Genomic DNA, 23,989 nt, shown 5'->3' on the forward strand with positions numbered 1-23,989 from the left:
TAACCAGGAAGAGTTGAGAAGGACAGCGAAGAAAAGCGATTGCCAAATGTTTGTCCTTTCTGATTCTGACATTATTTCTTCAAAACATTGATAGCTAGCTGCTTCTGGCATGCAATATACACCCAGGTACGTAGTGTGATATAAGCTGCATGGCTTACTGTGTTCATGGAAGGGTACTTCACTCTGTTGTGTTATTTTGTGTTTGTAGTTAACAAGCTAGTAGTTAACCCAAGGCAAGTTATAGGCTATAGCGTTATAACGTTGCATATGCCAACTCTGTTTCATACAGCATTCCTTTGCTGCGTCATGTTATATTTCACCTTCTCTTGATCCCACCAGCTCCTCAGCCATGATCTCTGATGCCCCGTAAAACAAGAAAAAAAGATTTGCCAAACTCACAGAAGCCGCCTCTGTTGTTTTTTGAGCCACCACTTGATGGCGCCAGATACCACACCGTGCCTCAAGTGAGAGGCGCACTCAATCCCAAGTCTTTTCTGTTTGAGGAGCAACGACAGAGCAGCAGCACAGCCTGTTGTTCTTGGGTAATCACAGTTTATCATCATACACATCAGCAGTTATCATAATCAATCATATGTTTTTAATTTAATTATTTACTATCTTCTGAACATTGTCCGTTCAAACCATAGACTATAAATAATGTATAACAAACATGTTCAAAGATGTCTCATCTCTCTCTGTCACTCAATTTCAGGTGAGTCCACAGTTTGATCAACTACCGCCCCCTGCACCCAGAGGAAGGCGAGGGAGGAAGAAGTGCCTCTCTGCAACAAGCATTCTTGACAGGAGTTCTCAATTATCCAGAAAAAGTAGTGTTTGCAAGTTCCAATCCTTATCCTTTCAGAGAAGGTCAACCGCCCAAGTTCTCCATCAAAAGCATGCATGTGGAAAGAAAGCTGTAGAATATGCTGTTGGGGCCCATGAGGATCAGCAGGGCTTGCAAGTGCATAAGATCGGTTCTCTAAGTACCGAGTACCTAAGTAACCAAGATGAAACGGAGACACCAAAACTGAGAACTTCTCTCAGGAAAGGGACAGCTGAGAGGAGAGGGTTGTCAGAGGTAACACCTGAAGGTGCAGCATCAACCTCCAGCAGATGTGTGGAACCCCTTAGAACGTCAGTTGCCAGACATGACACGAGCCCAGCGTCATGCTCTGCTTGGACTCCTGCCTCAGTAACACACCATACCCCAGGAACGGACAATGTCTTCTCCCCACCTGATGTAGAGACTCCAGAGTTACACCATGATGGTAGTTCCTCCTCTATCTCCTTTCTTCGCCTCCTGTTGCCTGTGTCACAGCCGTTGACCCCGCCACACACCGTGACTTCAGAGATTTTAGCAACAGACACCCCAGAGAGGGACTATGGAGTCAAGGTTACATGGAGGAGGAGGAAAGGGTTGATGAGGTTGCTGAGGGACCGAGGTCAACTTACAAGTGCTGAGGCACTGATTAGCATCTAATCAACTTAACTGTAAATGTTGACATTTTATTATCATGTTCTGCAATTAACACTGAATTGTAGTTAACATTGTAGTTAACACCACATTAATAAATTGGTCCACTGATTGAAAGTGATATGTTGCAATGACCATAATATTATTGAGTCCTCTTAATTGTTTTGCTGCTCAGGTTAACTTGGCATGTTGTCCATGTGCAGTTGGTAGTTCAGCGCCCGTTATGGATGTGGCTCTATCTAGCTTCTTGTTTTCTTTGTACCCTGGGTCCACATTAAATCTTTTTTGAAATATAGGTTGTTTTTCAATTGAACATACACTACCAGTCAAAAGTTTTAGAACACCTACTCATTCAAGGGTTTTTCTTTATTTTTACTATTTTCTACATTGTATAATAATAGTGAAGACATCAAAACTATGAAATAAGACATATGGAATCATGTAGTAACCAAAAAAGTGTTAAACAAATCAAAATATATTTTATATTTGAGATTCTTCAAATTGCCACCCTTTGCCTTGATGACAGCGTTGCACACGCTTAGCATTCTCTCAACCAGCTTCATAAGGTAGTCACCTGGAATGCATTTCAATTAACAGGTGTGCCTTCTTAAATGTTAATTTGTGTAATTTATTTCCTTCTTAATGTGATTGAGCCAATCAGTTGTGTTGTGACAAGGTAGGGATGGTATACAGAAGATAGCCCTATTTGGTAAAAGACCAAGTCCATATTATGGCAAGAACAGCTCAAATAAGCAAAGAGAAACAACAGTCCATCATTACTTTAAGACATGAAGGTCAGTCAATACTGAACATTTCAAGAACTTTGAAAGTTTCTTCAAGTGCAGTCGCAAAAACCATAAAGTGCTACGATGAAACTGGCTCCTATGAGGACCGCCACAGGAATGGAAGACCCAGAGTTACCTCTGCTGCAGAGGATAAGTTCATTAGTGTTACTAGCCTCAGAAATTGCAGCCCAAATAAATGCTTCATAGAGATCAAGTAACAGACACATCTCAACATCAACTGTTCAGAGGAGACTGTGAATCAGGCCTTCATGGTCGAATTGCTGCAAATAAACCACTACTAAAGGACACCAATAAGAAGAAGAGACTTGCTTGGGCCAAGAAACACGAGCAAAAATTGTGGAAATTTGTCCTTTAGTCTGGAGCCAAATTGGAGATTTTTGGTTCCAACCGCAGTGTCTTTGTGAGACGTGGTGTGTATTTCCCATCGTAAAGCATGGAGGAGGAGGTGTTATGGTGTGGGGGTGCTTTGCTGGTGACACTGTGATTTATTTACAATTAAATGCACACTTAACCAGCATGGCTACCACAGCATTCTGCAGCGATACGCCATCCGATCTGGTTTGGGCTTAGTGGGACTATCATTTGTTTTTCAACAGGACAATGACCAACACCTCCAGGCTCTCCAAGAAGGAGAGTGATGGAGTGCTGCATCAGATGACCTGGCCTCCACAATCCCCCGACCTCAACCAAATTGAGATGGTTTGGGATGAGTCGGACTGCAGAGTGAAGGAAAAGCAGCCAACAAGTGCTCAGAATATGTGGGAACTCCTTCAAGACTGTTGGAAAAGCATTCCAGGTGAAGCTGGTTGAAAGAATGCCAAGAGTTTGCAAAGCTGTCATGAAGGCAAAGGGTGGCTATTTGAAGAATTTCAAATATAAAATACAATTTTTTGGTTACTACATGATTCCATATGTGTTATTTCATAGTTTTGATGTCTTCACTATTATTCTACAATGTAGAAAATAGTAAAAATTAAGAAAAACCCTTGAATGAGTAGGTGTTCTAAAACTTTTGACCGGTAATGTACATGCATAATGAGTACCCATTGTGAGATTTACAATACTGTAGTATCTTTTGTATAAATAGAGGGGTCTATTTACTAGCTACATTTGTGGTAACATGGAATGCAGAAGCAAAGAAATCTGTCCAATCACTCAAGTCTATAGAATCTGCCATCCAATAGCATAGTCCGTTGTATTCATATGCGGTAACTAGGGCTGTGGTGAACAATTCTACAAGCGTGTCAAGGAAAGTGGTCTGCTGCACCAGGAGGCCACCACCAGCTGGGGATCCATAGCAACCGTGGATAAACATGAGTTACTACAGCATAAGGTAACTAATATATATATAGTTCTTTGCCCATGATATCATGTAGTAATGCAGTGTCAAAATTGGATGGGTGAAGTATGTCTGGTGGTGGTGCGCGAGACTTTCACTTAACTTTTTCAGAAGGCACTGTTGCTCGAGAAGACTATGATGCTAGTTTGGCAAATGTTAACCTAGCTAGTTAACGTTTCTTGCTTGCCTGAAGATAGCAAGCTCTGTGAAGAGACTAGAGCAGAGGCAGGGTGATGAATCAACAATAGAAGATAACACCAAGCACAAACTAAAATACAATATTTTTCACAACTTGAAATGTAGCTAGCTATTCAATTTTTCTTGTCAATAATCAAGCAGAGTTAAACGCTTATAATTAACCATTTGGGCATCGTTTTAACACGAAAAGGAAGCGTGAGCTGGTCAGTGAATTGTAGCTAGGAAAACTACATTGATTGCTAGCTAGCTAGCGTGCTTGTTAACAGTAAAACAGAAAGCACACAATTCGTCATGGATTGCTCGTGAACTTTTTGATTAATGTTTTGTAACGGGAATGGGTTGGACATTTTATTATTTTAACTTGCTAGCTAGCTATAACGTTCCATCTGAAAAATGCAAATATGTCCAAATTGCATGAACATGCACGTTGACAACGACGCTATAACGACGTTATAAACAGCCCATCTGGCTAGGCTCAAGCCTTAAATCTTTTGGGTTGCTAACGTTACATTATTGCGTCACAAAAGCCATCAGATGGGGAATATATTACACTAGATTTCTCGAGTTACTGTGGCTTTGTCATAGGAGCTTGCACCATTGTCCTTGGAGACGGCACCGCAGCTTGCTAGAAAATACAATATTGGGGCCTATGAGGGGGGCAATCTCGGCAACATCACTCTGCACGGTCACCACCAAATAAGTCTCCCCAAACGGAAGAAGTGACAGGATGAACAACGTCAACAAAAGCAGGTGAATCAAGCTCATGTCATAGCATGATGATGGTATGGAACTGTGTTGAGGCCTAACATGAGACAGACAATCCGATGTTGAATAGGGTGTTGGATGGTTCAGTTCATGGATGTTTTAGTTCATGGTTAATGATGTGGTAGTTATGTGATAGGCTACATGGAGGCAATAGACACATGACAATGTGTCAGTCAGAGTATGATTCTTATTTAGCACTATCTGAACCCGTCATCATAACAGAATCAGCTGGCATAAACAAAGTCATGACAGTTTGTCATCAAAATGGGTGCTAGCATAACACCCTTAGCTGATCAAAAGAACATTGTGTCATAATAACAGGGTCATAAATAGTATAACGTTTATGACCCTGTTATTATGACAAAACAATATTATTTTGATCAGCTAAGGGTGTTATGCTAGCACCCACAAGTGAAATCCCCTGCATTGCTTTTGCAACCTCATTTCACCCTGTGAAACTGAATTTCATTTAGGGATTCTTACTGTTTATTTCACTAGCAAACGTTTTCCTTATGCTGTGCATTCCTGGTCAAAATAATGACATTCCACCCTTATATGATTGTGGGTTGGAATGTAGGATGGCTGAATGTTATGTGACTATCTGGAGGCAATAGAGAATTCCACAGTCTTTGGTTTTTAAAGCTTGCCCACGAATGTTGCATTACCATTGCACCCACAACAAACAATATTATTGGCTATTCCCATTGTGACATCAATGCACACTGGAAAATGGCTCAGGAAAATTAATAGGCAAACATGTTGACACAAGACATGCAGTGTTTCCTCTAGGATTTCCACCCAACATTTTAGAGGCCCTCTTGGATGCTGAGACGAAATGTTGCAGTTTTAAAGCTAATTTCCTACAATTCTACACATTTTGCCATGGGGATGAGATAACATTTACAGTTTTAAAGTAACTGGCCAGTGAAAATCTAACTTTAAAAAGTTTATATTCTGTTAACTCATACCCAAATAATGTTGTTGACTCGTCCTATACTCATATTTGTGGCCAAAGCATAAATTGGAGAAAAAACACATCAAAAACCCCACCTCAAACTTGTATCTCAAACTCAAAAAATGAGCTGGCCAATCAGTGGTCTACTTGTATTTTTTTTTTTTATGACCGGTATACGCCCACACCATTCTGTTGTTGGGGTACGCCCAAACCATTCCAACACAGAAAAGCTGCTGTGCATACTTAATTAAACATTTTTGGAAGGAAAACAATTGTACTCATATTGTAATTAATTATAGGTCATATTTCATATTAATCTGGAAACACTGGACAGGCAAATTTCCTGCAATTCTACACATTTTGCCATGGCTTATGCTGTGTTCTTATGCTATCTGAGTGACTCAAACATTATAACAAAATCAATGGAGGCCCCATGCTAGTTCTCAAAGATGATCTTATATAAAAATATATAGCCTCATTATCTTTTCTACATACTTTATATCTGGTTTTAGTCATTTAAGTTTACACTGAAAACGTTTTATGAATATAGGGGAAACACTGACATGACATGCCTCTCCCTGTCTCCTCCTACACTAAAGCTTCTCAATCAGTTTCAGAACTGAGGGCACTGGGCTTAATGTAATGGCTTGTCTGAGGGAAGTCAACTCTCCCTATGGTCCGTCAACACTCCTATTGATGTCTGTTTGATGTCTGTGCATTAGGACTGTGCTGACCAGAGGTGCCCTGAGAGCAGAGCATGTTGCTGTGTGCGTAGGAGGTTACCGTAAGCTCTGCAGAGAGTGAAATCCATAGGTCCATTTTTACCCTGAGAGGAGATTAAAATCAGAGAGCAGTTCCCACCCTTTCCTGTTCAAATGTGGACTATGATTATTTGATGTAATCTGCTTGAGTTCCACACCACTTACTGTTGTAGTTCAAGGAGCACTTCAAAATGGGTAGGCACGCCGCACTAGGCAGGCAGGAACAAAACCATGGGTAGTGTCACGATCGTCTGAAGGAGGAGACCAATGCGCAGCGTTGCGAGTGAACATGATGACTTTAATAATCAAAGCACGTAACTACAAAACAAAATGACGAAACGTGAAGTCCAACAGTACATAGACTAAACAGGAACACGGAAACAATAACCCACAAAACAAAGGAGAAAACACACAGAATATATATGGCTCCCAATCAGAGATAACGAGCCGACAGCTGACACTCGTTACCTCCGATTGGGAGTCATAGACCAATCACCATAGACACAAACAAAATGAAACTCACCCATCCCCAACACCACCAAATGAAATACACCCAAACAAATGAAAGTGAACAACCCTGGCTCAAATATCAAAGTCCATGGAGCCAGAGTGTCACAGTACCCCCCCCTAAAGGTGCGAACTCCGGGCGCACCAACATCAGGACTAGGGGAGGGTCTGGGTGGGCGTCTGTCCACGGTGGCGGCTCTGGCCCCGGTCGTGATCCCCACCCCACCACAGTCACAACCTGCTTCGGTAGCCTCCTCCCAATGACCACCCTCCAACTAACCCCACCTGGACTAAGGGGCAACACCGGACTAAGGGGCAGCATCGGCCTAAGGGGCAGCACCGGGATAAGGGGCAGCACCGGGATAAGGGGGCAGCACCGGGCTAAGGGACAGCACCGGGCTAAGGGGCAGCACCGGGCTAAGGGGCAGCACCGGACTAAGGGGCAGCACCGGCCTCAGGGGCAGCACCGGACTAAGGGGCAGCACCGGGCTAAGGGGCAGCACCGGGCTAAGGAGCAGCACCGGGCTAAGGGGCAGTACCGGACTAAGGGGCAGTACCGGACTAAGGGGCAGTACCGGACTAAGGGGCAGTACCAGGCTGAATGGCGGATACTGGCTGGACGGCTCTGGTGGCTCCCGGCTGGTCGGCTCTGGCGGATCCCGGCTGGACGGTTCTGGCGGATCCCGGCTGGACGGCTCTGGCGGATCCCGGCTGGACGGCTCTGGCGGATCCCGGCTGGACGGCTCTGGCGGATCCCGGCTGGACGGCTCTGGCGGATCCCGGCTGGACGGCTCTGGCGGATCCCGGCTGGACGGCTCTGGCGGGTCCCGGCTGGACGGCACTGGCGGGTCCCGGCTGGACGGCTCTGGCGGGTCCCGGCTGGACGACTCTGGCGGATCCCGGCTGGACGGCTCTGGCGGATCCCGGCTGGACGGCTCTGGCGGATCCCGGCTGGACGGCTCTGGCGGATCCCGGCTGGACGGCTCTGGCGGATCCCGGCTGGCTGGCTCTGGCGGATCCCGGCTGGACGGCTCTGGCGGATCCCGGCTGGGACGGCTCTGGCGGATCCCGGCTGGACGGCTCTGGCGGGTCCCGGCTGGACGGCTCTGGCGGGTCCCGGCTGGACGGCTCTGGCGGATCCCGGCTGGACGGCTCTGGCGGATCCCGGCTGGACGGCTCTGGCGGATCCCGCTGGGACGGCTCTGGCGGATCCCGGCTGGACGGCTCTGGCGGATCCCGGCTGGACGGCTCTGGCGGATCCTGGCTGGACGGCTCTGGCGGATCCTGGCTGGACGGCTCATGGCTGGCTAACGGATCTGGCTGCTCATGGCTGGCTGACGGATCTGGCTGCTCATGGCTGGCTGACGGATCTGGCTGCTCATGGCTGACTGACGGATCTGGCTGCTCATGGCTAGCTGACGGATCTGGCTGCTCATGGCTGGCTGACGGATCTGGCTGCTCATGGCTGGCTGACGGGTCTGGCTGCTCATGGCTGGCTGACGGATCTGGCTGCTCATGGCTGGCTGACGGATCTGGCTGCTCATGGCTAGCTGACGGATCTGGCTGCTCATGGCTGGCTGACGGATCTGGCTGCTCATGGCTGGCTGACGGGTCTGGCTGCTCATGGCTGGCTGGACGGATCTGGCTGCTCATGGCTGGCTGACGGATCTGGCTGCTCATGGCTGGCTGACGGATCTGGCTGCTCATGGCTGGCTGACGGATCTGGCTGCTCATGGCTGGCTGACGGATCTGGCTGCTCATGGCTGGCTGACGGATCTGGCTGCTCATGGCTGGTTGACGGATCTGGCTGCTCATGGCTGGCTGACGGATCTGGCTGCTCATGGCTGGCTGACGGGTCTGGCTGCTCATGGCTGGCTGATGGTGCTGACTGGGCGGCTAGCGGTGGAGGCGGACCCCAGCCTCGGATAGCAGTCATCACCTCCAGCAGGGCGGCTCCCATCCGCATGAGCCGCTCCTGCCCGTCACGAACCCGAGCCTCCAGTCCAGCATAGGCTGCGTCGGCTCCTGCTGATTCCATAGCAGGTGTATGATTCTGTCTGGCGGAAGGCTCTAGCGGCTCCGGTCTGGCGGACGGCTCTGAAGGAACAGGCCGGGCTGGGCTGGTGACGCACCCCGTAGGATACGTGCTTGGAGCAGGAACAGGCCGGTCCGTACCGGGAACACACACCACTGGCCTTAACTGGGGATCAGGAACGGGCCGGACCGGACTGGTAACACACTTCAGTCTCTCATGCCGTGCCACAACAACTTCCCTCCCTCTACTCGCCAATGGCTCCCGTAATCCGATAGCCTTCTCTCCAGCTCTCCCTGTGGCAGCCTCCTGCTGCCCAGGCGCCCAAGCCATGTGCCCCCCCCCAAAAAATTTTTGGGGAGTAACCACGGGCTTCCAGCCTCGACTCCGCGCTTCCTCTTCATACCACCTCCTCTCGGCTGCAGCTGCCTCCAGCTCTTCACGAGGGCGGTGATATTCCTCCTCATACCACCTCCTCTCGGCTGCAGCTGCCTCCAGCTCTTCACGAGGGCGGTGATATTCCTCCGGTTGTGCCCAAGGACCCTTTCCAGCCCGTATCTCCTCCCATGTCCATGAATCTTTTGGAGGCGTCCATACATCCTGTGTAGGTAGGTCCTGTTGCCGCTTGTTACGCCGCTTGGTCCTCTTGTGGTGGGTTATTCTGTCACGATCGTCTGAAGGAGGAGACCAATGCGCAGCGTTGCGAGTGAACATGATGACTTTAATAATCAAAGCACGTAACTACAAAACAAAATGACGAAACGTGAAGTCCAACAGTACATAGACTAAACAGGAACACGGAAACAATAACCCACAAAACAAAGGAGAAAACACACAGAATATATATGGCTCCCAATCAGAGATAACGAGCCGACAGCTGACACTCGTTACCTCCGATTGGGAGTCATAGACCAATCACCATAGACACAAACAAAATGAAACTCACCCATCCCCAACACCACCAAATGAAATACACCCAAACAAATGAAAGTGAACAACCCTGGCTCAAATATCAAAGTCCATGGAGCCAGAGTGTCACAGGTAGTCTGAAAAAATAAACAGAATTGTCTGCAGTGTTTCAAAGTCTCTTCAAGGATGTCTGTTTTATCTTTCTTTCTCTTTTTAGAAAGTTAGACCCCAGGCCATCAGTAGGTTATAGCTAGGGGCTAAGAACAGTGAGGTGACGTCATTGTGATGGGAACTAGGAACTATGTGCATGTGTAGTCTTTCAGAGGATGTGTGTGGAGGATTAGTGTGAGGAACAGACATGTAGCCTGGGCAGGGTTTCCGTTAGGAAAATTTGGCGCCAGACAACGTGAACGGCAAGATTTTAATTTACCGGATGTTTGAGAAATTTACCGGACATCCATATGCATTGGGTGTGTAACATATTAGGGAGTCATCCCATGGCGCTCAAAAGCACATTTAGATTATTGTAATTCATCTTAGCAGAATAGAAATTAGCCTGTAAAGTTGTAATAAAATAAAGTTCAATGATGTTCTTATACCAACATGAAAGGTTTTATCGAAAAGCAAAACATTCCCCATTGGGTCTTCGTTGCTGCTATAAATCATAAATGAATATCATTAAAAACATTTTTTTTGTTTTGTTGCCTAGATGAACAAGTCGCCTACACAGTAATAAACTTCTAAATATAATATTTGTATAATATATTTTGTGAACAACCTGTCCTATAGGCTATTTGTATGAACATTTAAATTAATAAATAACAAACCACAGCTGGTTTCAAATACAATCTAGGCCTCTAATTTAATTTAGCCAAGGCATGAACATTTTAATTAGGCCTAATAACAAAACATGGCTGTCTATTGACACCAGAGCCGGCCCGCCTCACTCCCCATTCCAGCTGCCATTCAGCACCACAGCAGTGGAAAGAGGCCATTCTAGGCGGCCACAAAATGAACAAATTATAAAACTGATGTTGGACAATCAAATTCGATATGTAAATAAACAAAATTAGTTAAGGCTGGTTCATTGAGAGAAAGCTTATTTTACAATGCTCCTGTAAAACGAAGCCCGCGCCATGCATTTATAAAAGCACTTCTTTCCAAAGCTCAATGTTTCGTTTCAAAGTGCTACTGAATAAGCTCAACTGAAATGCACGAATAGTGTATGATACACATCATTATTCTACTCTAGTCTATCAATCCATTCCAAATCTATATAGGCCTGACCTACTATACAGTGGGGAAAAAAAGTATTTAGTCAGCCACCAATTGTGCAAGTTCTCCCACTTAAAAAGATGAGAGGCCTGTAATTTTCATCATAGGTACACGTCAACTATGACAGACAAATTGAGAAAAAAGAATCCAGAAAATCACATTGTAGGATTTTTTATTAATTTATTTGCAAATTATGGTGGAAAATAAGTATTTGGTCACCTACAAACAAGCAAGATTTCTGTCTCTCACAGACCTGTAACTTCTTCTTTAAGAGGCCCCTCTGTCCTCCACTCGTTACCTGTATTAATGGCACCTGTTTGAACTTGTTATCAGTATAAAAGACACCTGTCCACAACCTCAAACAGTCACACTCCAAACTCCACTATGGCCAAGACCAAAGAGTTGTCAAAGGACACCAGAAACAAAATTGTAGACCTGCACCAGGCTGGGAAGACTGAATCTGCAATAGGTAAGCAGCTTGGTTTGAAGAAATCAACTGTGGGAGCAATTATTAGGAAATGGAAGACATACAAGACCACTGATAATCTCCCTCGATCTGGGGCTCCACGCAAGATCTCACCCCGTGGGGTCAAAATGATCACAAGAACGGTGAGCAAAAATCCCAGAACCACACGGGGGAACCTAGTGAATGACCTGCAGAGAGCTGGGACCAAAGTAACAAAGCCTACCATCAGTAACACACTACGCCGCCAGGGACTCAAATCCTGCAGTGCAAGACGTGTCCCCCTGCTTAAGCCAGTACATGTCCAGGCCCGTCTGAAGTTTGCTAGAGTGCATTTGGATGATCCAGAAGAGGATTGGGAGAATGTCATATGGTCAGATGAAACCAAAATATAACTTTTTTGGTAAAAACTCATCTCGTCGTGTTTGGAGGACAAAGAATGCTGAGTTGCATCCAAAGAACACCATACCTACTGTGAAGCATGGGGGTGGAAACATCATGCTTTGGGGCTGTTTTTCTGCAAAGGGACCAGGACGACTGATCCGTGTAAAGGAAAGAATGAATGGGGCCATGTATCGTGAGATTTTGAGTGAAAACCTCCTTCCATCAGCAAGGGCATTGAAGATGAAACGTGGCTGGGTCTTTCAGCATGACAATGATCCCAAACACACCGCCCGGGCAACGAAGGAGTGGCTTCGTAAGAAGCATTTCAAGGTCCTGGAGTGGCCTAGCCAGTCTCCAGATCTCAACCCCATAGAAAATCTTTGGAGGGAGTTGAAAGTCCGTGTTGCCCAGCGACAGCCCCAAAACATCACTGCTCTAGAGGAGATCTGCATGGAGGAATTGGCCAAAATACCAGCAACAGTGTGTGAAAACCTTGTGAAGACTTACAGAAAACGTTTGACCTGTGTCATTGCCAACAAAGGGTATATAACAAAGTATTGAGAAACTTTTGTTATTGACCAAATACTTATTTTCCACCATAATTTGCAAATAAATTCATTAAAAATCCTACAATGTGATTTTCTGGATTTTTTTTCTCATTTTGTCTGTCATAGTTGACGTGTACCTATGATGAAAATTACAGGCCTCTCTCATCTTTTTAAGTGGGAGAACTTGCACAATTGGTGGCTGACTAAATACTTTTTTCCCCCACTGTACATGTTGATCTTGCCTAGGGAAGCAGCAGAACTGCTAGGACTGGGCCTGACGAACACAATAATTTGCCTCTAATTTACTTGCGTTTGCGGCGGACCTTGGCTTGCTCAAAGTGAGCCGTTGCTGTTGGGAAGTCAAAACTGTCCAACTCCTTGGAGCAGCTTGATGCACATCAGCCTCGTTACTTTGTCCTCAAGAAGGTGTGATCTTAAGGCCGTCTTTACTCTGATTTGGAGCAAGAATCCCCTCTCGATGGGCACTCTGGAAACAGGGATAATCAACACAATCTTCGCCAATTTTGCCCAGTAGGGGTACACTTATCTGAAGTCCCTTGTGAGGACCTCGCGCCTTTAACTTGAGTTAAAATATAAACACAACCAACACTACTGTCCCAGCAGCTTGAGGATTTATTATAGAAACACACTGACACTAATGTCCCAGCAGCTTGAGGATTTGTTATAGAAACACACTGACACTAATGTCCAAGCAGCTTGAGGATTTATTAGCCTATGAAGTATATTTGCCTTTGAAGTTGGAGCACATCGACTGGTATCTCCATCAATGAATAAAAAGCATTATTTTGCAATAGATTATAAAAAAAAAAATCCAGACAATTTGTCCGGTAACAATTGTATTTATTCGCTTTTCATTTTCTTTTATTTGGGGCCGAAAGCCACCATTTACCGGCTAATGGAAACCTGGGGTTTGGCAGGCAAAAACAACATACCAGGTTCGCCACCATGTCCAAACCCCCCCCACCCAGACACTGTTTGTTTGTGTCCAGCAGTCATGCACACAGATGGCACAGCTGCAAGGTCTCATCAGAGAGGAAACAAGGGAGTTTTAAATCCTGGCATGTAAAACATCTCACCTATCTCTCAAGCCCTTTCCAGCGGCTCCAGCCGTGCGCCGACACCGGCCTCGGGGACGGCCAAGAGGACGCGGAGCAGGGCGAGTCGGATGACGACTGTGGAAATCCCTCAACATGGAGGGATCTAGGATATCCCTCCTAGGGACCCAGCACCGTTCCTCCGGGACGTACCCCTCCCACTCCACGAGATACTGCAGGCCCCCCACCCGACGCCTCGAATCCAAGATGGAACGGACTGAGTACACCGGTGCACCCTTGATGTCCAGTGGGGGCGGAGGAACGTCCCGTACCTCAGACTCCTGGAGTGGACCAGCTACTACCGGCCTGAGGAGAGACACATGGAACGAGGGGTTAATACGGTAATTAGGAGGAAGCAGTAACCTGAGAATGAGGGGAAAACTCTGGAAATACAACATCTATACACATATGTGCAACAGGGAGCTCTGGGTGAGTCGGGTGCCTACTCACCTGAAACGGTCCACCAGTGCTCTGCCTACTGCCTCGACTCCTTAAAGACCCTCCCCAGCACCGACCAGCAGTGTATCCTCTGCGGCCATAGTTGGTGCAGGGGACGGCCCCTCTACCGGTCTCCCTAAGAGCAGCACCTCCGAGCTCCATTTTTCTATTTTTTTATTTATTTCACCTTTATTTAACCAGGTAAACCAGTTGAGAACAAGTTCTCATTTACAACTGCGACCTGGCCAAGATAAAGCAGAGCAGTGCGATAAAAACAACAACACAGAGTTACATATGGGGTAAAGCAAAACAAAGTCAAAAATACAACAGAAATACATATATATACAGTGTGTGCAAATGTAGCAAGTTATGGAGGTAAGGCAATAAATAGGCTATAGTGCAAAATAATTACAATTAGTATTAACACTGGAATGATAGATGTGCAAGAGATGATGTGCAAATAGAGATACTGGGGTACAAATGAGCAAAATAAATAACAATATAGGGATGAGGTAGTTGGGCGGGCTAATTTCAGATGGGCTGTGTACAGGTGCAGTGATCGGTAAGGTGCTCTGACAACTGATGCTTAAAGTTAGTGAGGGAGATAAGTGTCTCCAGCTTCAGAGATTTTTGCAATTTGTTCCAGTCATTGGCAGCAGAGAACTGGAAGGAATGGCGGCCAAAGGAGGTGTTGATGACCAGTGAGATATACCTGCTGGAGCGCAGACTACGGGTGGGTGTTGCTATGGTGACCAATGAGCTAAGATAAGGCGGGGATTTGCCTAGCAGTGATTTATAGATGGCCTGGAGCCAGTGGGTTTGGCGACGAATATGTAGTGAGGACCAGCCAACAAGAGCGTACAGGTCACAGTGGTGGGTAGTATATGGGGCTTTGGAGACAAAACGGATGGCACTGTGATAGACTACATCCAATTTGCTGAGTAGAGTGTTGGAGGCTATTTTGTAAATGACATCGCCGAAGTCAAGGATCGGTAGGATAGTCAGTTTTACGAGGGCATGTTTGGCAGCATGAGTGAAGGAGGCTTTGTTGCGAAATAGGAAACCGATTCTAGATTTAACTTTGGATTGGAGATTCTTAATGTGAGTCTGGAAGGAGAGTTTACAGTCTAACCAGACACCTAGATATTTGTAGTTGTCCACATACTCTAGGTCAGACCCGTCGAGAGTAGTGATTCTAGTCGGGTGGGCGGGTGCAAGCAGCGTTCGGTTGAAGAGCATGCATTTAGTTTTACTAGTGTTTAAGAGCAGTTGGAGGCTACTGAAGGAGTGTTGTATGGCATTGAAGCTCGTTTGGAGGTTTGTTAACACAGTGTCCAATGAAGGGCCAGATGTATACAAAATGGTGTCGTCTGCGTAGAGGTGGATCTGAGAGTCACCAGCAGCAAGAGCGACGTCATTGATATACACAGAGAAAAGAGTCGGCCCAAGAATTGAACCCTGTGGCACCCCCATAGAGACTGCCATAGGTCCAGACAACAGGCCCTCCGATTTGACACATTGAACTCTATCTGAGAAGTAGTTGGTGAACCAGGCGAGGCAGTCATTTGAGAAACCAAGGCTATTTAGTCTGCCAATAAGAATGCGGTGGTTGACAGAGTCGAAAGCCTTGGCCAGGTCAATGAAAACGGCTGCACAGTACTGTCTATTATCGATCGCGGTTATAATATCGTTTAGGACCTTGAGCGTGGCTGAAGTGCACCCATGACCAGCTCGGAAACTGGATTGCATAGCGGAGAAGGTACGGTGGGATTCGAAATGGTCGGTGATCTGTTTGTTGACTTGGCTTTCAAAAACTTTTTTTTAAGGCAGGGCAGGATGGATATGGGTCTGTAACAGTTTGGATCTAGAGTGTCACCCCCTTTGAAGAGGGGGATGACCGCAGCAGCTTTCCAATCTCTGGGGATCTCAGACGTTACGAAAGAGAGATTGAACAGGCTAGTAATAGGGGTTGCGACAATTTCGCGGCTAGTTTTAGAAAGAAAGGGTCCAGATTGTCTAGCCCAGATGATTTGTAGGGGGTCCAGATTTTGCAGCTCTTTCAGAACATCAGCTGTCTGGATTTGTGTGAAGGAGAAGCGGGGGGGGCATGGGCAAGTTGCAGCGGAGGGTGCAGAGCTGGTGGCCGGGGTAGTGGTAGCCAGGTGGAAAGCATGGCCAGCCGTAGCAAAATGCTTGTTGAAATTCTCGATTATTGTAGATTTATCGGTGGTGATAGTGTTTCCTAGCCTCAGTGCAGTGGGCAGCTGGGAGGAAGTGCTCTTATTTTCCATGGACTTTACAGTGTCCCAAAACTTTTTGGAGTTAGTGCTACAGGATGCACATTTCTGTTTGAAAAAGTTAGCCTTTGCTTTCCTAACTGCTTGTGTATATTGGTCCCTAACTTCCCTGAAAAGTTGCATATCGCGGGGGCTATTTGATGCTAATGCAGTACGCCACAGGATGTTTTTGTGCTGGTCAAGGGCAGTCAAGTCTGAGGAGAACCAGGGGCTATATATGTTCTTAGTTCTGTATTTTTTGAATGGGGCATGTTTATTTAAGATTGAGAGGAAATTACTTTTAAAGAACAACCAGGCATCCTCTACTGACGGAATGAGATCTATATCCATCCAGGATACCTGGGCCAGGTCAATTAGGAAGGCCTGCTCGCTGAAGTGTTTTTGGGAGCGTTTGACAGTGATGAGGGGTGGTCGTTTGACCGCGGACCCGTTACGGATGCAGGCAATAAGGCAGTGATCGCTGAGATCCTGGTTGAAGACAGCGGAGGTGTATTTAGAGGGTAAGTTAGTCAGGATGATATCTATGAGGGTACCCATGTTTACGGATTTAGGGTTGTACCTGGTAGGTTCGTTGATAATTTGTGTGAGATTGAGGGCATCTAGTTTAGATTGTAGGATGGCCGGGGTGTTAAGCATATCCCAATTTAGGTCACCAAGCAGTACGAACTCTGAGGATAGATGGGGGGCAATCAATTCACATATGGAGTCCAGGGCACAGCTGGGGGCTGAGGGGGGTCTGTAGCAAGCGGCAACAGTGAGAGATTTATTTCTGGAAAGGTGGATTTTTAGAAGTAGAAGCTCAAACTGTTTGGGCACAGACCTGGATAGTATGATAGAGCTCTGCAGGCTATCTCTACAGTAGATTGCAACTCCACCCCCTTTGGCAGTTCTATCTAGACGGAAAATGTTATAGTTGGGGATGGAAATTTCAGAATTTTTGGTGGCCTTCCTAAGCCAGGATTCAGACACTGCTAGAACATCAGGGTTGGCGGAGTGTGCTAACGCAGTGAATAACTCAAACTTAGGAAGGAGGCTTCTGATATTTACGTGCAGAAAACCAAGACTTTTACGGTTACAGAAGTCAACAAATGATAGCTCCTGGGGAGTAGGAGTGATACTGGGGGGCTGCAGGGCCTGGGTTAGCCTCTACATCACCAGAGGAACAGAGGAGGACTAGAATAAGGATACGACTAAAGGCTTTAAGAACTGGTCTTCTAGTGCGTTGGGTACATAGAATAAAGGGGGCAGTTCTCCGGGCGTTGTAGAAAAGATTCAGGGCATTATGTAGAGAAAAGGATATGGAAGGATATGAGTACAGTTCAGGTAACCCTAAGCGTTGGGTAACAATGAAAGAGATAGCGTCACTGGAGGCACCGATTGAGCCGGTCTCGGCGTGTATGGGGGGTGGAACAAAGGAACTATTTGAGGCAGTTTGAGAGGGACTAGGGGTTCTACAGTGAAATTGTATAATAAGAACTAACCCAAACAGCAATAGGCAAGGCATAATTGACATGGGAGAGAGGCATAAAGCAGTCACAGGTGTTATTAGAGAGAGCTAAGACAACAACTGGAAATAGCGATAACGTTTGGGCTAAGGCTAAACAGAATAAACAGGACAGGGTACCGTGTAAAGGAACAGTCCAGCAGGCATCAGCTGTGCAGCTGAGTGATCATAAGATCCAGTGAACAGCAATATGTGAGTCCGAGAGCAGTTCAAATTGGTGCTTCAGCACAGCTAGCAGGGAGCACAGTTGTAGTTTGCGTGTGCTAGCGGGCCGGGGCTGGCAGATGGATCTTCGTGGTCGCCGCAACGGGAAGCCTGTTGAAACCACATCAGACTATTTCGCCGGCAAACCAGTCGTGTTGGATCGGCGGGGCTCAGTGTCAACACTAGGAGGTCCCGTCCGGTTGACAGAGAGGTAGATAGCCGGGAGATGGGCCTGAGGCTAGCTCAAGGCTAACTGGTGCTTGCTATAGGGCAATGGTAATTAGCCAACAACAGGTTGCAGCTAGCTAGCTGGTTGCGATGATCCGGCGCTAGGGTCCAGTGATTCCGGCAGAAAGTCCAATAAGCTCTGGGTCGATAGCACGCTGTGCAGACTGGCCGACGAATTGTCCAGGCTAGAGCTAGAGCTGGCTGGTGGATAGTGTAGGCCACGGACAGTGGTGAAGACGCTAACGGTGACTAATAGCAAGTAGCCATTCAGTTGCAGCTACGCTAGCTACACTAGTTTCAAGCTTAAGGTTCTTGATGAAAGTTATAAAGAAATAATAGAATCCTTTCCACGTTGGGTGAGGCGGGTTGCAGGAAAGTATATTTAGTTAAAGAATGAAAAGTAAAAATTGAGAAATATATACAAAAATAGACAAAAAAACAAGAAACGGGATATTTACACAAGGACAATGAATAAAAGCGAACGCACTGCTACGCCATCTTGGAATACATAGGGGTAGGGTCGGAGGTGCTGGGGGATGGAATGGACGGCCCCTGATCCGGACGTCCGCGTGCAGCCAACAGGTTATCCAGCCTGATTGACATATCCACCAGTTGGTCCAGGTTAAGGTTGGTGTCCCTGCAGGCCAGTTCCTGACGAACGTCCTCCCTTAGGCTGCATCGGTAGTGGTCGATAAGGGCCCTCTCATTCCATCCTGCGCTGGCAGCCAGAGTCCTAAAGTCCAGTGCAAAATCCTGTGCGCTCCTCTTCCCCTGTCTGAGGTGGAATAGACGTTCGCCCGCCGCTCTCCCCTCCGGTGGATGATCGAATACCGCCCGAAAGCGGCGGGTAAACTCCTCATAACGTACAGATGCTGCGTCTATTCCTCCCCACTCGGCGTTGGCCCATTCGAGTGCCTTCCCAGACAGACAGGAGATGAGGGCGGACACGTTCTCGTATCCCGAGGGAGCCGGGTGGATGGTTGCCAGGTATAGCTCTACCTGGAGCAGAAAACCCTGACACCCGGCAGCTGTACCGTCGTATGCCCTCGGGAGCGAGAGCCGAATCCCACTGGACCCAGGTGGTGAAAAGGTGGACAGCGGTGTGGGTGGTGGTGTAGTTGGAGGAGGTATAGGAAAACCTCCTCTCTCCCATCGCTCCATAGTATTCACCACGCGTTCCATTGCCGTGCCGAGAGCCTGGATCATGTTCGCTTGTTGTTGGACGCGTTCCTCCATCGTTCCGGCTGGCATGGCTGTACCTGCTGACTCCATTATTGGTGCGTGTTTCTGTCAAGGTGTCAGTGTAATGCGGTAGGACGAAGTCAGGCTCAGGACACAGAGCTAATCGAAAAACTTACTTTACTCGTAGGTATCTTAATGAACATACCTCCACGCAGGGAGGAACAAACCCACTCACATACGACAACCAAAACATGAACAAACACGCACAACACACAGTGTGAGCCAGAGGGTTAAATAGGGAAGACATAATTACATGATGGGAAACAGGTGAGACCATTACAGACAAAACAAGTAGAACATAGAAACATGGATCGGTAGCATCTAGTACTCCGGTGACGACGAACGCCGAAGCCTGCCCGAGCAAGGAGGAGGGGCAGCCTCGGCTGAATTCGTGACAGGCATAGACAGTGAGTAGGCTACTGTGGCTCTCTTCTCTCTCTGCTGTGGGTTTCATGCTTGGATGACTCAATTGGCAGAGGATGCGAGTGTCTGTTTTAAGAACTGAACAGAGAGGTTGAAAGTGACCTTATCACAGCAGCATCAGAGGCTGATACCACACACCTCAGAGTAGAGGGAAAAATACAGCACATGAAACTGTACTGAACAAGCGCATGGATGGACAAATGAAAATCAGGATGTCTGCAAGGTAGAGTGCACATGATCAATGATCAAAGATAATCATGCACTCAGTCTCACTCAAAATCAGTTACCATGCAGTCTACTGTAGGAAAATTGTTCCTGGCTTAATACAATGTGTCTTCAGCTTAAATCAGCTTTTACAATAATTCCCGTTCCATAAAGGTGTGGTTGTTGTATCCCTATGTCACGATGGCTCGGCAGGCCTATAACAAACCACCTGAACCTCAAGTATCTAACTGTACAAGACGTGTGGGTGAGAAAGCTGTTTCAACAGGGGTGAAAATGAGGTGCAATTTACTTCCTGTTTTCCAGCACATTCCAAACACATGGCTCAGCAGTGGCTTGGACAATCCACCCAGTTGAGTCAGGGACTGACAGAGAAAACAAATCTAGAATTTGCAATAGGTAGGCTAGTTCTCAACTGTATCATGTAGACCGAAGAATCTGCTGTGACTGAATTGGATGCATGAGATAATGAGCTTCAGTAGTTCCGGTCTTTGGGTTTTCATCATTGGTTATATGGACATAAGGCGGTGCTTCGAGTGCTTATCAGTCGACACTTAGCGCTTGTTTCCATCATTTGTTTGGACAATGTTTAATTACTCCCAGGATAATCATTCCCCAGATTGCCCTCAGCTGAGGAGAATGCCATTTTCCCTTCGCTGGCACACACATACACTAACAGAAGACAATATGACTTAAAGGTCCTGTGGTCTCCTAGCAACAGGACCAAGGTGCTCCACGTCTTGCCAGTTTTAGCAATGAGAGGGTTGTTTGTTTATACTTCCGTTAATTGGGAGTAACTGCGGTTGTCATCCAGAAACAGCTCTACTGACACGGATTCAAGGAGCATATAAGGATAGCCTATGTAGAAAGGCAGAAAACCAGAATAATGTGGTTTCACATTGACAAGAAACAGTTTGGTTCATTTTACTATGACTAAGCAAATTCCATGTTCTGGCGTTTTCTGTCAAAATAAAAGTGTTGGAATATTTTACTTAAGATACTGGGCTTAGGCTAAAGCACACAAAATGTAAACCTTCCCAATTAGTGTTACGTTCAGTTTGTGTCTGGTCTGCGGTTTTAATATGTGCAATATAAGAGGAAATGACGTCTGTGGAATTCTACTGAAAGCATCTTTATATATTAGAGACCCAATCAGCAGAAAACATTTTCTGATACAGTCCAGCTTTAGCATGTAGCTGATACATCTTTGAAACTGAGACATGTACCTAAATCAGAGGACCAAGCTTAGGGATTTCATGCCAGGTATTTTGTCTTGGCATGAACTCACACCACATTTAGACTCCCCTAACAAATCCCTGTGCGTTCACGGTGCTGTGTTGTGTTCAGAGGCTAGCCTCAAGTGTGGCGTCATGGCAACGGCTGCTACTCAGAGACCTCACACTCAGCTGTGTGGCGCTGTCACTCCCGGGGTGGGACTCCCTTCAGGCTGCAGGGTAGCAGGGTTGTACTGGGAGCTTCAGGTAGAGCTTCAGATTGACTCTGGACCGGGTTGGGAGTACCATACATTACCAGAGCTGCTGCTGGACTGACTGTCTATCACACACCTAGACTGGCTGCTACAGCATCATGGACAGTGTAAAGAGTGGTGTCTCCCAGCCTGTCTACAGCCGCTGGTCCTACAGGTATACAGAGGCCTACGTAGGCACACACACACACACGCACACACACACACACACACACACACACACACACACACACACACACACACACACACACACACACACACACTGTGTGCTTGATTTCTCATAAATGTGTACTGTAGAGTGAAAAATAGGATGATAGAGGAACTGAGAGAGTGAATGGGTCTGTGTCCTGTGAGTCAGGTGTTTGTTGTGCCTGTGACCGACAGAGAGGCTTGGAGCATCTCCTCCTCCTCCCACTGCTCCTACCTCCTACCCACAACCCTGTTCTCTGTTCTCCTTGGGCTGAATGGCTTACCTGCTGTTAAAGGGAAACCACTCAAAAACAATCTTTTGGTGTTTTTTTTCCATTAGTCCACTGTTGATACAGCTCCAAAATGTTTTGTATGTCAGCAGTCAAGTTTTCAAGATATTGGAATTTCAAGAAGCAAAGTGTCACCGGCCACATCATCATGATGATGTAAAATGCAGTGTCAACAGTGGACTAATGGGAAAAAAATACCAAAGTTTCCCTTTAAGGATCTCTTCCTCGCTCATGTTTCGTCTGTTGCATCGTCGTTACTTATTCAGAGCTCCACCTCTTGTACTGTAACTAGAGTTTCTTTCTTTTTTTCTAACATGTTATATTGTGAGGTTTTGTTTCACAGCTGTTTGCTGTAACTAAGGACGTGCTAAGAGTATTTGACCAAGTAGCTGACATGAAAGAATTTGATTGAAGTTGCTTGTGTTGAAAAGACTGTCGTTTAGCTTGTATGAGTCCTATAATATCCTAGGCCTAGTTAAACAGTGTTGTTCACGCTCTACACCTCACCATGCGTTGATCATTTATTCAGCTGGTGTCTTTTCATCTGGCTTCCTTAAAGGCACAATCTGCAATCTGGGAATCTGTTTAATGGTCATTTCAATTCTTGGTATATAGCAGGGCTGCCGTTTCACACAAAAAACAAATGCCAAATTCTAGCTGTAACATGGCGCAGAGCTGATCTGACTGCCAGGGAATCAAAAACTGCCTAATCTCACCCATGTCATCACCCTGTTTTGAATAATCCCTCTCTCTTGCGATTTCATTCACTGAACTGGAACTGAAGCCATTCTCTCCATCCTCCGTGGAAATAGAAGTTTAATTAGTCTACCTCTCATTCAGTCTTTATTTTTAACCCCGGAAAGTCATTTGCCGAAGGGGAAATTAAATTGACTTTATTCGATGAACTTTAAAACATGATTTAAATTAGTCCAAAGCTGTCACGCCCTGACTCAGGGGACGCTTATATGTTGAGTCAGGGTGTGTATATTCCTTGTTGTGCTTTGTCTATGTTTAGGATCTAGTATGTCTAGTTCTATGTTGGCCGGTGTGGTTCCCAATCAGAGGCAGCTGTCGCTCGTTGTCTCTGATTGGGGACCATACTTAAGCAGCCTATTGGCACTGTCTAGTTGTGGGATCTTGTTCCTTGTAAGGTATGTTGTGTGTGCTACCTTGGACTTCACGTTTCGTTTATTGTTTTGTCGAGTGTTTAATAGTTAAAATAAACATGTATGGTTATCACGCTGCGCCTTGGTCTGACCCGTCATTCAACGAACGTGACAGAAGATCCCACCAAACACGGTCCAAGCAGCGTGCCCAGGAGCAGCAGACACCCTGGACACAGGTAGTGGAGCAGAGATCATGGACTTGGAAGGAGATAAGAGAGGATCTGGCCAAGCATATGGAGGCCCTGAAAGGGATGAGGGAGAAGGAGGTGAGATTAGCCGATGGCGGACCCTGGGCGAAGGAGGAAGCCCAGGCAGGAGAGGTGAAACGGAGACCCGAGAGGCAACCCCAAGACATTTTTTTTTGGGGGGCACACGGTGTGGACGACGAGGCAGCAGTAGGCCGTTAAAGGGCGGATCTGCAGGTTAGGAGAGGAGGCCACCATGTTACGGGGGCTATTGGTTCAGAGGGAGCAGGAGTTATTCGGTCAGAGGGAGGCGTTACAGGAGGCTAAAAGGGAGAAGGAAAGAGTAGAGGCACAGCGAGAGGAGCTGGTTAGGCAGCAGAAGGAGCGGGGGTTAATAAAGGAACCCAGTCCTGCTCCTCGTACCAAGCAAGTGGTGCGTGTCGCCAGTCCGGTCTGGCCCGTTCCTGCTCCCCGCACCAAGCCAGTGGTGCGTGTTCCCAGTACGGCCCGGCCTGTTCCTGCTCCTCGCACCAAGACAGTGGTGCGCGTCGCCAGCCCGGCCCGGCCTGTTCCTGCTCCTCGCA

General features: G+C 46.8%; 2 protein-coding genes across 4 annotated transcripts in view; both read left to right on the top strand.

Moving 5' to 3' along the window:
- Window positions 1–16: 16 nt before the first annotated feature.
- LOC121549157 lies at window positions 17–1,767 on the top strand. The gene is made up of 3 exons (XM_041861032.2): window positions 17–126; window positions 340–542; window positions 713–1,767. Exons 2-3 carry the CDS (start codon window positions 360–362, stop codon window positions 1,478–1,480), a joined length of 951 nt encoding a protein of 316 aa, XP_041716966.2. The 5' UTR covers window positions 17–126; window positions 340–359; the 3' UTR covers window positions 1,481–1,767.
- Window positions 1,768–3,511: 1,744 nt separating this feature from the next.
- The window catches only part of tulp3 (TUB like protein 3), a 46,870-nt gene continuing 26,392 nt past the window's right edge, over window positions 3,512–23,989 (top strand). The window contains exons 1-2 of one of the 3 annotated variants that reach the window (XM_045209721.1): window positions 3,536–3,613; window positions 4,403–4,567. In XM_045209721.1, coding sequence (XP_045065656.1) covers window positions 4,545–4,567 — 23 coding nt within the window. In that variant the 5' untranslated portion in view covers window positions 3,536–3,613; window positions 4,403–4,544. Of the gene's footprint in view, window positions 3,614–4,402; window positions 4,568–21,661; window positions 21,733–23,989 lie in introns of those variants that run through there. The other 2 variants (XM_045209722.1, XM_041860979.2) reach the window with 2 other exon arrangements.

The sequence above is a fragment of the Coregonus clupeaformis genome, chromosome 4 (genome assembly GCF_020615455.1).
Source record: "Coregonus clupeaformis isolate EN_2021a chromosome 4, ASM2061545v1, whole genome shotgun sequence".
NCBI lineage: Eukaryota > Metazoa > Chordata > Actinopteri > Salmoniformes > Salmonidae > Coregonus > Coregonus clupeaformis.